Source organism: Fukomys damarensis, unplaced genomic scaffold (assembly GCF_012274545.1).
Source record: "Fukomys damarensis isolate Sample0158 unplaced genomic scaffold, DMR_v1.0_HiC HiC_scaffold_38, whole genome shotgun sequence".
NCBI lineage: Eukaryota > Metazoa > Chordata > Mammalia > Rodentia > Bathyergidae > Fukomys > Fukomys damarensis.
The window spans coordinates 54,159,832-54,173,936 of record NW_022900950.1 but is presented as its reverse complement, the minus strand read 5'-3'; the positions used below and the strand labels follow the sequence as shown (position 1 = coordinate 54,173,936).

Here is a 14,105-nt window from a genome sequence, read left to right as displayed (position 1 = left end):
GCCGGAAACTCCTTCCCGGTGACGCGCTAGCGCAGCACTCTCGGCCCGGCACGTCAGGCGCGAGCCCAGGGCCGGGCGCACCTTGCCTCCCCCGGTGACTGGTCACCTGGGCGGCCCGGGCCTTCAGTCATTGCCTGCCCTGTCGCCCCAAAAATTCAAGTTCAGAGAATGCCGACGGGTTTTAGGAATATTTGACAGAGTGATCTGCAGATAGTTGCGTTGTCTTCTTAGTTAATAGCCCAGTCTCGTGTGCTCTCCCTGTACACTGCTTCAAATCCTTTTCAGAAATGAGAAAATATGCAAGATTATGAGAACTTTCACCTATCTTGATTCTTTGTAACCACACCAGTACGGAAAGCCTTACCCTATTATTGTTTTTTGTTCTTTTCTTTCTTTATTTATTGCTTCTACATGTTTTATTACTGCCTAGTGAAATTTAAGTGAAAACGCTACACTTTTTCAGTTTTTATTTTTCATTAGTACGTGTTTGTATTACATAATGATTACTGTGTTTGTGGGGAGGTCGTACATGTAAATAAGACATCTTAGTTCATTTTTTCATTTCCTTTTCCTCTCCCTCTCTCTTTTCTCCATCTCTTGAGCTCCTTCCCATCTGGATAAAATCTATCTCCCTACTTCTATTATCGATGGGAAGGTTTATACTGGTATAAACAGTTTTTAATATTATATTGAAATTACCAAAATATCAATACAAATCGGTCATGATTGTTCAATTAGGCTGAAATAAAAGAGTTATATAAACATAACTTAAGTCTTTAGTATATGCAAGATAGGACACTGGATAAGCTGGCTTCTTTTCAGACTTTCTAAAAGCAGAAATGTCCTTGCCATAAAGCCAAGTACGGCTAATACTGCCTACCCAAATCATCAGGAGTGAATTGGGAAAGGCAAAGTGTTTAAAATAAGTTCTTTAAAACAAACATCAAACAAAAAGATTGCAAACCTCATTTTCAACTAGAGGCCTTGCTAATTCTAGAGCTGCCGCAATCATTAAACACGAATGAGCCCCTCTGAAGTGCATAATAACCCTGTCTGTGATAGGTGCTAGGAAAGTGATTGAGAAGAGGCTGTAAACAAGAAGCTGAGGCCAGGCATGGTGGTGCATGCCTGTAATCCCAGCACTGGAGAGTGTGAGACAGGAGGATTGCTGTGAGTTTGAGACCAGCCTGGGCTACATAGTGCATTTGAGGTCAGTCTCAACTACTTAGTGAGACCCTGTATCAAAAAAGAAAAACAAAAGAGGGGGAGGAGGAGGAGGAAGCAGCAACAGCAGCATCAGCTGGGTTGTTGAAGAAAGCTTTGTGCATCCTGCTAAAGCACTTGGACTTGAAGGCTGACATGGGATTCTAATCTTGTTGGGAAGAGTGTGATTGGCCAAGGCATTTCCATTTGATTTCATCAGAATTTGGTACCCACCTGAAAGGATGGAAGAACAGTCTAAAACAATTTAGCCATATGATTGACATAACCACTGCCATCTCCTACACTTGAAACAATAGGGAAAACAATACAGATTAGGGCATTCACTTATTAACAACATCTGTTGAGCAACTATAGTATAAAGAGGACCTTGCTGAATACTACGAAACAATGCCCTCCCTTCACCCCCTCCTCCCTTCCCTATTTACAAATACTTTATTTCCATCTTTTCATTTTCTAAGATTTTTTTTCTTTGCCCCTATTTTCTTTCCCCTACCCTTCCCACTTTCCCTATACCTTTACCTCTTTTCTTCCTATTACTCATTGTCAATTATATCATTAGGATCTTATGTACAATTATAGTTTTTCACACCAGAAAAACTATTCAGTATTTATACATGTGTGACTTATTTATTTCACTTAGGAGTATACCCTACATATGCAACCATTTTCCTATGAATGACTCTAATTTCTCATTCTTTATGGCTGAGTAGTACTCCATTTTATAGAAAAACCACATCTTCTTTATCCAGTCTCCAGCTGATGGGCAAATGAGCTGTACCCAAGTTTAAACTATTACAAACTGTGCTGCTATAAACATGGGTGTGCATATATTACTGTAGTATGATTCTTTTAATTGTTTTGGAAAGATACCCAGCTGAGGGATGGCTGGGTCAAATGGAAACTAATCCTAGTGGGGCTTAACTATTTTAAAAAGAAATAAATTGAAAGGCCACTGTACAAGAGCAATTATGAAGTGAATAACTAAATATAAAATCAAAAGAGAAAGAAGATCCAGAGCTAACTTAGACTGCAACTCGAGGAAATCAGATTTTGTAGGTATCAGTAACTATAAAAGATGCCACTTTTTTAAAAAAAGGCAATAATTTTGAAACAAAAACACTTGAAGTTCAAAATGTGAGTGGAAAGGGCAGCATAGAGAAAGAAGTGTATCTCAGGAGTTTAGTTTAATCTAAAGCAGTGATAGTGAACCTTTTAGAGTTTTCAGTGATAACAAACAGCCCACTGGGCATGTGTGCCTTAGGTTCTCCACCACTGATCTAAATCCTCACTTTCCTCTTCATGAAAATGAGGATGAAGACATCTAGCTCTGAGAATAAGTGATTTACCCATTTAGCTGCCCAGAATCAATTTAACATATCTTAGGCTGTCCGCATATAGTAATTCCCTTTTCTTTCTCCCATTAGATTAGGAGAAAAAAATGATCAGGGACCCAAAACAGAATCTCAACCATATCTTCCTGTTCAAAATCAACACTACTTTTTGAGACATACAAACTCAGTGAAATCATGCAAATATAGTGGAACTATCACAATGTGCTTCATACACCCTAAAAGTTTAGGATTGCTGGAGGTCATATAAAATCAGAACTGATAATCACCGTGTAATAAAATTCAGTGTATCTTAGAACATTGTAAAAAATCATATAATTTACATTTAATATTTATACCCCTATATAAATATTAAAATGAAAACTAAAAAATACTTCTGTTTAAACCATACATCCTAGGCTCAGATAATTGTATACAGGCTTCTTCCTTACATGAATGAGCAGAACATAGAACAATTGGGGCAAGTTTTGTAGTGAAGGACCAGTTGTATACTGTATGTCCCATAGCATCCCTGGTCTCTAACCATTAAATATCAAAAATGCCCCCCTGTCACTGTAACAACTCCAAAAACATCCACACTTTTCCAAATTGCACTCCATACGATGGCACAATTCTAGCTGAGAGCTATTGCCCAGAGCTTCCCTGGTTGACAACACAGAGGATGTCTGCAGCACAGAGTCTTTTTATTTACCTGGGCACAGTTATGACCCTCTCCCTATTACCTGTCAGTATTGCTAGTTAGATCTGAACTGCTGCTTAACTAGTTAGATCTTTGCTGCTCTCTGTGTGGCCATCACTCACACACAGGTTCTTTGAGAGCTGTAGGGCCCGTTCTTCAGAGGTCTCTCTCTGCTGCACTTTCCAAAGGAACTACAATACCTTCCCACTCTCACCGGCCTTCTTCCCCCTGCTCAGTTCCTGCCACCTGTGGCACATGCCACAGCCTACGCTGCTACAGTTGCCCTCTGGAGTACAGCAGCCACCGGGCTCTAGTTTGGCTGCAGGCAACAGAGTACCCTTGATTAACAGGAAACTCCAGCACCCTTGACCCATAAATCATAAGGAAGTGACTGAGGCACTGCCAGCCCAAACAAACTCTGTGCTTCCCTTAGAACCTTCCCTCTGCACTTGTCTATGAGGATAAGCAAGGCAGCATGCAAGAGAAAAGTGTTTCTGTCCTGTAAGGCCCAAAGTCATGGAGGTGCTCTTGTTTCCTCCCTCACTTCCCAGGCCCTCCTCCTTATATGAGAAGGAGTTAGATGGAGTGCCTGTAAGTGATAGCCAGGGTGTCAAGTCTCAAACGTCATGCCAGGACTCCTTAGAATCTAGAATGGTTGCACTTTTTATCCTTAACTCTGGGCCTTACTTTTCAATTCCGAGGAGAGAGGAAATAACTTCATAACATCCTGTTACTATAGATAGTTGCCTCTGAGGAGGACTGAGGGTCCTCCTTTCATTTTATTTGGATCAAACCCAGAGCCTTATGCATACTGAACAAGTGCTCTGCCACTGAACTAAACTCAGACTCATTTTATTTTAAAATTAATTTTATGTAATAAAAACATAAAATTATACATATGATTAGAGTCACAGAGGTGATGTTTTAACACATGTTGGTCTCCTATGTCCATTGACTTGAAATAATGTAGGATCAATTAAGTCAGCATAGCAAACTGTAGACTGTTGGGTGTAATTGAGTACTAATAGCAACAGGCAGAACAATACAAATAGGCATAACCGTAGAAGGAAAAGAAATGCACAGTCTGCTCCATGCCTGTGTTGGTACATGTAGTATAACTCTGAGGAACGATGAAGAGGGCCACAGACCTGTCTGTTAACATGGTTAACTCAGAGGAGCAGATGATGGAGTAAGAGAAAAACTTTCATTTCCTTTCTTGTCATTTAAATTTTTAGAATGACAGGTACTTGTTATAACAAATACAGGTTCACACAAAAGTGTGTTATTTCTGTAACTTGAAAAGGAAAGAAAAGAAAGGAGAGAACATGGAAAGAAGAAAGACTATCTTACACCATCACCCCCACACCCACTATCCCAAAAAATAAATCAACAAAACAAATTTGCAGCTCTCACATATAAATCTGCCTGATACCCTGAGGTAGACTTGTTTATTCCCTCCCTGTGTTTTAAAATTTGGGTATCAGAGATCAGTAACACATCAGCATTGATCACACTCTCCCAGGACAGAGAAGTTCTTCAGGACACTGGTAGTGTCTCCCCCGCTGCCCTCTCTTCCCCTCCCTAAGTAAAAAACGATGGTTATTTAGCTCTAGTTCTAGAGGTCCAATGCATGTCACTGACTTCTGCTGAACTCCAGTGATGGCTAATGGCATCAAAATATTGGTAGGATGTGCAGAACACAGAGATCATATGATCAGACAAGAAGCCAGGGGGAAATTGAGGTTACTTGGGAACTATAACAATGGTCTGCGAAGGCCACCTCCAGTGACCTACGGACTTCCCAGTAGGCCCCACTTCTTAAAGTGTTGGGGGAAAGTGAGACAGCTCAACATTACAGCCAAGTGTTACCGCTTTGTATTATAGCTACTGTCAGAAGCCATTCTACATAATTTTTGGGAAAAAAATTCATTTCACAATTAAATTATGATTAGGGCTGTCTGGGGCCTCAGTAGTCATGTGATCCTGTGATGGTTAAAGGCAAGATTTCATCAGTTGAAGACATCCCAGTTCTTTGAGAACTGAGTAGAAAGTTTTCACCGGGGGAGGGACAAATTATCAGTTTAACTCATCCCACTTACTGTTGTAAGACCATTTTGCTCATCTCTTTGTCCTAATCAATTTAAAGTTCTCATCGACCTAAGATCCTCACCAGCATAAGATCCTCAGCTTCAGAGGTTTAAAGCCACCCTTCAAGTCATCGGATACTTCCTCTGATTATAAGTTCCTTGTCAATTTAGTATTGTCACAACCCTCTGAGTCATCTGTTACTCCCCATGAACCTAGTAAATAGTGGCAAGCTCAAGGTGCCTTTGTCTTTGCTGCCCAGAGCAGCATTGATCAGGCCCCAAACACAGCTTTTTCTCTAAGTCTCATTTCTTACCTTTATTCTAATCAGGTTTGTGTTGCAGTGGTTCACGGGAGAACTGGACCCACTGCAGGGATTCTGGAAATATACCCTTTCCTGTTTCCTATGAGCTGTAGCAATTTGATTTTTTTGTTTTGTTTTGTACCAGAGATCAAACTCAGGACCTTGCATTTGCCAGGCAGGCACAGTGCCACTGAGCTAAATCCCCAGCCCAAACTACACCAATTTGAAGATTGGAGGATCCAAAAGCCACTTGATTAAATGGAGAAAAGCCCAGCTTTATTATGCTGGCTGACTCAGAGGGTTTAAACACTCCAAATTCTGAGCCGTGAGTTCCAGTGAGAGTGAGTTTATATACAGTTGGGGAAAGGAAATTGAGAGAAACCTTTTAGGGAGGCGAGAAACCTAGATGAAGGAACCTCTGGGGATGGAGTTAACAGAACAGCCCTGAAACCTTAGGTAGAAACATCCCAATAGTATGTACAATTACATTGTTTTAACAGAACACTTCTGACACATTGGACAGATATATCATAAAGCACAAACAATTACAGCACATATTGATACATTGGGCAGGAACGTCCTGCAGCACAAATAGTTGCATTTCTTGAACAGAGCATTTTATGGCAAAAATATGGGGGTGGGGTAAAGGCCTGCCCTGTTGTGCATTATTGCTTAATCAAAAGGTCTCACCACCTCTTATGTCACCTCACCAGAAACAAATTTTCCAACACTTGGTCCCTTGGGAAACACACTCATACCATATACAAACTACAGCTTTCTGCTCCAACCCCCAAGGTTCATATCTTTCTCAGGATGCAAAATGTAGTCATCCCATGCAGGTCTTCAGTTAACCTTCAAAGATTCAAAAGACCCTGTGAAAGTTCACCATTATGTCAACTAGAGTAAGAAATGTCCAATTGCCTGGATTAGCATAGTTCTGGTTGTGACTGAATGGATTTACTGACCAGGGAAGACCATCCTAGGTGTGAGTGGCACCAACATATAGGCTTGCAGCCAGAATGGAATAAAAAGAGGAAAGAAAGAAATTTCTCCAGTTTCTTCAGAGGAGCTCCAGTCCTCTCCATGGCCTCGGGACTTTCTCCTCTAGGCTTCCAGCTCAGACTCTCCTGTCTTCCAGTGTAGACCCTTTGGCTTCCAACAGGACTCAGCAGTGAGCTCTAAATCTTTCACCTTTGACTTGTTTGCCAGTGGCTATCCAGGGCAGGCAGCTCTTTTGCACTCTCCAACACCTGACTCTGCAGATGGCTGTTGTAAGCTTACATCGTAAATATTTGTTACATTAAATTTATTACTCTACTGAGCCCTGAGTGATGCAGACCCTATATGGTAGAAGAAATATATCATTGCATTTATAAAGAAGCAACCTAATTGGGGGGCGGGGGTACTTGGGATCATGCACTTGGGAGGCAGGTACAGTGCCACTGAGCTAAATCTCCAGCCCCAAAGCAACCAAATTTTAATAGTATTAGCAGTTAAGGAATTTAGCCTTACAAAGCATCTATTAATTTTTTGAAAGAAAAATTTGATAGAACAAAAAGAGCCACACAAAGAAATTTGTAAGAGGCATTTCAGTTAAGGAAGACTGAGATGCAAATCTGCTGCATAACCTCCATGGAAACCTAGGCTTCCCTGAGCAACAAATCAGCCTGAGTGCTTTCCTTTCCCAGTGTGTCAGTGGGCAAGTGCACCCTTAGGAAATGCACTAATCTTATTGCCCAAATTAAGATGAAAAATGTCTATGCATATCAGGCAGGCAACTATTAAAAATAATAAAAAATCTTGATAATAAATATGAGAATTGGGTAAGGGAATCATCTTATACATTGCTGAGGATGTATATAGAAACTAGAACTCTAACTTAAGGAAATAAATGTTATCACAGATTTGGGATGGGATGCTTTCTGCAGCATTATTTATAATATTAAAATATTAAAAACTTCAATAAGAATGGCTAACTAAATTATAGTTATAATTTATAAGTCATAAAATCTTTATAATATAATGCTTTAAGGGCTAAAAACATAATTATATGCCTAACATGGTTCTAATTTTTTAAACGGGTATAAAGATAGAAAATATCATTTAAGTGATCAATTCTTTTCTCCCCCATTAAGTTTATTGGTACATTTAAAGCAATTACATTTATCATTTATCATTGGGATCTTGTACTTTTACAAGATACGTCTTGGTTCTTGTTTTTTCCCAATTTCTCTGCCCTCCCTTCACCCCCTTCACCCTTTCTTATTTACAAACACTTTGTTTCCATTTTTTCCTTTTATTCTTTTACCTTATTTCCTTTCCCCTCCCCTTCCCACTTCCCCTTTAGGCATTTTCTTCATATTTCACACTATCAAATATACCATTTGAACCTTAGTTATACTTTTAGTTTTTCACTTTTAGTTTTAGAAACTATTTGGTATTTACTCAAGTGTGTCCTATTTATTTCACTTAAGAGTATAGCCTCTATGTGCATCCATTTAGCTATAAAAGTTTCTAGTTTCCCATTCTTTAGGCTAAGTAGTACTCCAATTTATAAAAAACCACATCTTCCTTATCCAGTCTCCAATTGATGGGCATTTGGGTTGTTTCCAAGTTTTAGCTATTACGAACTTTGCCACTATAAACATGGGTGCACATATATCACTGTGGTATGATTCTTTTAATTTTTTGGAAAAGTACCCAGCAGAGAAATAGCTCAGTCAAATGGGACCTCTAATCCTAGTTCTTTGAGATATCTCCCTACTGATTTCCATAGTGGTTGCACCAGTCTGCACTTCCACCAACAATGGAGAAGGGTTCCTTTCTCCCCACAGCCCAGCTAGCATTTGGTATTGGTTGATTTCTTGATTGCAGCCATTCTTTCTGGAGTGAGGAGGAATCAGAATTGTTTTCATCTGCATCTCTCGAGTGATCAGTGATGTTGAACATTTTTTCATACGTTTATTTGCTATTTCTGCTTCTTTGAGAAATGTCTGTTCATTTTAGATGTCCATTTTTGAATCTAAGTTAATCCAAGTTAATTCATCTCAGCAAGCCAGCAGCTATCCCCTGAGGTTCAGACTGATTTCTGTCTGCAAGGCCGAAGTTGAGATCTTTGATCACCTGCTGGGTTGAACTTTGCAAGGTTCTACTGCAGGTTCCAGCTGTCTTTACCCTGAAATTAGACCAGGTTCTGATGTGAAGTGCTGGTTCCTCCAGCTTACCAACTATGATGGTGTGGTGTACCTTTATTGCAGATTTTCTTCACTTTTCCAGTGGGCTTCAATTTTCATCTAGGAGCCTCTGAGAGGTCCTCTTTCTCTTGTTTGTTGGCGTGGGGGGTGCCGGATGGGCTCTCTGGTGTACTAGGCTGAAGGGATGGGCCTACCAGAGGGTCCCAAGCTGCTGCTGGTCTCCTCTCGAGTGCACGGCCGAAGGGGCAGGACTCCAGTGATCAATTCTTGGATAGCCATGAATTTTGCTGAGCATTTTATGTTTCAAAATATCCTTACTATAAATATATATATATTATTTTAGGAGAAATAATAAAATGAAGAGAAAAAATATTAGCTGTATTTCCACACAGAAAGAATGAATTCTCCTTGACATACTTAAATCCATGAATTAAGGACAACCTATTATCTGATCCATATCAGGTAACTCAATAGTCTGTTTCTGAATCCATGCATTTCCCTAAAGTCTTACAAAATATACCTATTTAGCTATAAAGGAGCCATTACTCCCAGGCAAAAAGCTCCAAAACAAAAATAAAATCATATTTCTTTCCTGTCTCATTTTTCTTTTTTCTTTTTTTTAAAGATAAGTTTATCTGTACATACAGGAATTTGACACCAGTTTGTGTTCTTTATGCATTTAAAGAACTGGCACTTGGAGTGAAAAGAATATGTGCAAGTGGAATGTAAGTATCACCCTGAACTGAATTGGTCCTTATCCTGCCCAGCCAATCTGGCTGTTTGTTTATTACTCAAGTCTACAGCTCAGGCCAAGGTGTGGGCTGAAATAAAATAGGAGTATCATTAGCATCTGTGTAACAGTTGAAACCAAGGGAGCAATCTCCATCTAAATCAGTGATTCTTAATGGGGAGCAGTTTTGTTCCCCAGGGAACAATTGGCAATGACTGCAGACATCCTTGATTTTTGTGATTGGGGGTAGAGCGCTTCTAGCATGTTGTGAGCTGAGGCCAGAGATACCGTTCTACACCTTGGAACATACAGGATTGTCTGGCCCAAACTGTCAATAGTACCTAAATCGAATACTTCTAATCTAAAAGATTTGTAAGTAAGTCAAAGTAAAAACTGAACTCTTTCTTTCTTTTGCGAAATTGGCTTTTCTTCCGAGGTCCCTATCCCAGTCAATAGTAACACACTTTAATCTGTTTAGCAAGTTGCAAATACTACATCCTCCTTCAATCTTTTCTTAATTTTGCTTCTCTGATCCAAGTAAACAAACGTCATTAAATTTACCTCTTTTCTATCTATCTAATCCTTTCCTTCTCAATCTCTCTGCAAGCTTGTTACCCTTCTCCATGTAATTTCCAGGATGAACTTTATAAAATGCAAATTTAATTATCATTTATTGTGTGAAATCCTTGACTGATTTCCCTTTATCTTCAAGATTAATTCAACACTACTTATCAGTTACATAGGCTTCTTCGTATTTCGACCTTTTCCTGCCACTTATGCTACGAATATGGTATTGTAATCAATCTTTTAATATTATATCTCTTCTGATAAACTTTGGACACATTAAAGGCAGGATCAATGTGCTTTATCTCTGAATCTCCCATGATTTGCACAGTCCCAATTTTTGTTTAACCAATGCAATAAGTCACTCAGAGAGTGAGCAAGAGTGAAAGAGCTCAGAGAATCTGAGCACACCTTTAGGATAAGTGGATAAAATCAGAAGGCTGGAAAGCTGTGAGAGGCGTAGAACAGGAGAGATTTCAGTGTCACAAACCAAAGGGTAGAGTGGATCATTTCTAAGAGAAATAGGATCATCAAATGGAAGAAGAAGTCAGTTATGGTGAAGACTAAAAATAGTAAAACATATCAGAAAATACAGAAATAGTTCACAGCCTTTTCCAGAATTATTGTAATGCTGTGTGGAATCATAGTCAAACACTTGGTTCTGAGTCTAGGGTCATTGTTGGTCAGCAGATCCAGAAGAATTGAAGGAGAGTGAACGCCAAGTGAAACTTGCTAGTTACCTACACAGCTGGCATTTAGGATGTCTGACCAACATTACTATAATTTTATATTTGTTTGTGTGACTACTTGATTAATAACTCTCTTTCAACCTAAGTGTGAATTCCATGAGGGTAGAAACTTTATCTGTGTTGCTGCATTACATTATTTTCCCAGCACCTATAGCCGTGACTGGTGAACAGTAGGAACTCAATAAATACTTGGTGAATGATAGAATGTCTAAATGAAATAATACTTTAAAGTTCTTAACATAATGCCTGATTTGTTGTAAGCCACCAGTAAATCTTAGCTATCATGTATAATTAAAATTCCCAAGTACATTTGCCATAAAATTGCTTTTTCATACAATGGAACTATAATTCTTAATTTAGTCTGTGAAAGAAAAGAAAGATGAGGAGTAGTGAGACAAGAGTTCAGATCAGTGAAGTGCTTTGGTTTCCTGGTAGAAATGGCTTAGGATATCAGCACTAGATAGCCCAAGTATATTTCATCAAATTATTTCTTATCTAGAATGTTTTAGTAATAAACTACTTTAACATGACAGTTTCTTAGATGAACTATACAGACTCTTTAAGGTTTGATTGTTTCAGGAGTATAATTGTAGCTTCTGTTAAGATTCTCTCCCATAGGAGCTGGGAGTGGCTGGGTCATGGACACTAATCACCAGGAGGAGTTAGATTTGCAGTGGGGTGGAGTGGACTATTTTGGTGCTCAGGTAATCCTTGGGAGCAACTCTTCATCCTCAGGTGCTCAATTTTAATGGTAAATCAGAAAACAGAGAAGCTATAGGATCATGATAAACAAGGGTTCTGACCCTATAGGACTGATGCTAGATCACTGTAAGTAGAATTTAGAAAGGGTGAAGAAAGAAATGGATATTGACTATCAAAGGCAGCCTCCAGATCAACTGCAGCAGTGGCTGCCTTAGTCTTTCTCAGTGACATTTTCTTGTATATTTACCAGGTAATAAGATCAACTAGAATCCTAGAGAAGCTGTTTCCAGATGAGGTGATTGTACTGAAAAAAGACAGTTGGAAGCTAGTGGCACAAAGAGTAGACAGTAGCAGATACTTTAGTGTTATGCTCAAATACCTCCCTCAGGAACTAAACAAACACCCATACCTGATATGCTGGGAAGAGTAGCTGCTGAAGATTCTCAGCTTTGTTCCTCACAGCATCATGTGTCTACCACAGGGAACTTCTACCCACTATAGAGCACCTTATAGTCAAGCACTGGTTACTGCAGGGAAAACAAGGCCCAGCCAGCTTGGCTCAATATTGGACAATACTGAAAGGTCATCCTCCCTTCAGATGTAATTATAGGACTAGCTGAGCTCTTGATGCCCCCCTCTTCCTCTCTCTCTTAGCTTCATCTCCCTTCTTTATAACTGTATTTCCGAAGAACATTGCCCAAAGAAACTTTTACATGTAGTTCTCCATCTCAGAGTCTATTTCCAGGGAATCCAAGGCAACATAAGGATAAGGAAGATGGCATTATTACATGGCTCTTATTTTTTTATATCCACCCTGGGTTTAGATGCCAACAGTAGTGGAATTAGGAGGAGTCTCCAAATGACTCCAAATGAACAGGACAAGATGCTATATATCCCTTGTAGAGGATCAAGAATATGGGGAGACAGGATTCTGAATGGGCAGCAGGATTAAGAAAAGAAAAATTTACTTGTTAATGAGAGCTCATATATTGAAGTGATGGTCTAACAGAGATCTAGGTTGTATTTCTAAAAAAACGGGAACAATTGCTATGTGCATGTCTTTCATAAAATTAGACTGTATTGTGGTGTATTGAAACAGCTTCGCTCTCTTCAGAAGAGAGTTTCTCTAAACATGGTTTGGATAGTACTTGAATCCAAGACACTTCAATCCCAGAAATGCATAGGGATTTATTAAAAATGCAGAGTTGAGAGGCCTGTACCACTTTGGGACTTCAGACTTTGAATATTTGAGAAGGTTTTTAAAAAATAAATATTGCCAGACTTCTTAAAGGGTATAAGGTTTCTTTGTACATGAGAAAAAAATCTCCTGGAATTAGGTAGGATTGATGGCTTCACAACATTGTGAATATACTAACATCCACAGAAATTGTAAACTTTATTTTTTTATTGAGTTTATCTGTACTTTTTAAGTATACAATACAGTCTCATTCATCATTGGGATCTTGTACCTTTACACGATATGTCTTTGTTTTCATTTTTTCCCCATATCCCTGCCCTCCCTTCATCCCCTTCACCCTCCCCTATTACAAAGACTGTTTCCATTTTTTCCTTTTCTCATATTTTTTATTTTCCCTTATTTCCTTAAAAGCTATTAGTTTGTTTGTTTTGTGGTACCAGGGATTGAACCCTGGAGTTTGCGCTTGCAAGGCGGGCATCAGAACCACTGCACCAAATCTCCAGACCCCTTGTATACTTTTAAATGATTAAAAAAATGAGTTTCATGTTTCATAAATTGTATCAAATTGAACAAATAATATTATAGGGATGGAAATCACATTAACGTTTGCCAGAGAATACAGTTAGGACAAGGGATAAACTACATAAGATCATGTTTGGTAACTAGGGAGGAGTGATAACCCCTGTAAGAGGTATGATCAAACAATATAGTGAGTGTTTAAAGAAAAATTGTATTGCAATGTGTAAAGGACACATTGCTATCAATTCCTCCATGCTTCAAATACACTTATCAAATTGTTCTTGCTACTTTCTGAGACCACTCAGGAAGTTCTCTTTCATGAATGTCTTCAGTTGTGCTGTGATGGCTGCTTAGCTGTCCTTAATTGATCAAAACAAAACATTTATGGCAATTTCTTTCAAATAAAAACATTATGGTGTGCCCTCACCTACCTTATTTATTAGATCTGGCTCCTCTCCAAAATCAAAATGACCATGAAAGATAAATGTTTTGAATCAATTCTTGATACCAAGGCAGCCACAGCAGCACAACTGAAGTCACTCATGAAAGACTTCCAGAACTGCTCCAGACAGTGGCATGAACAATGGAGTACAGAGGTTTGAAGCAAAGAATATTTTAAAGGGAATCGATGGCAATTTGTCCTTTACTGTAATGATTTTTTAAAAGATAAACATTCACTGTATTATTTATCATAGCTTAAATAGCATGATTGTATTGGTGGTTACACCCAGTGGTCATGATTCATAGAACTATATACCTGACAAGAAAATTTTTGCCAGGCATGATAGTGCATGCTTATAATTCCAGA

General features: G+C 38.9%; 1 protein-coding gene across 1 annotated transcript in view; it reads right to left on the bottom strand.

Moving 5' to 3' along the window:
* The window catches only part of Vwa8 (von Willebrand factor A domain containing 8), a 381,153-nt gene extending 372,039 nt beyond the window's left edge, over window positions 1-9,114 (bottom strand). The window contains exons 1-2 of the mRNA XM_010637116.1: window positions 9,030-9,114; window positions 3,453-3,571 (exon numbers count right to left, since the gene is read on the bottom strand). Coding sequence (XP_010635418.1) covers window positions 3,453-3,571; window positions 9,030-9,114 — 204 coding nt within the window. The remainder of the gene's footprint in view (window positions 1-3,452; window positions 3,572-9,029) is intronic.
* Between the last annotated feature and the right edge of the window lie 4,991 nt (window positions 9,115-14,105).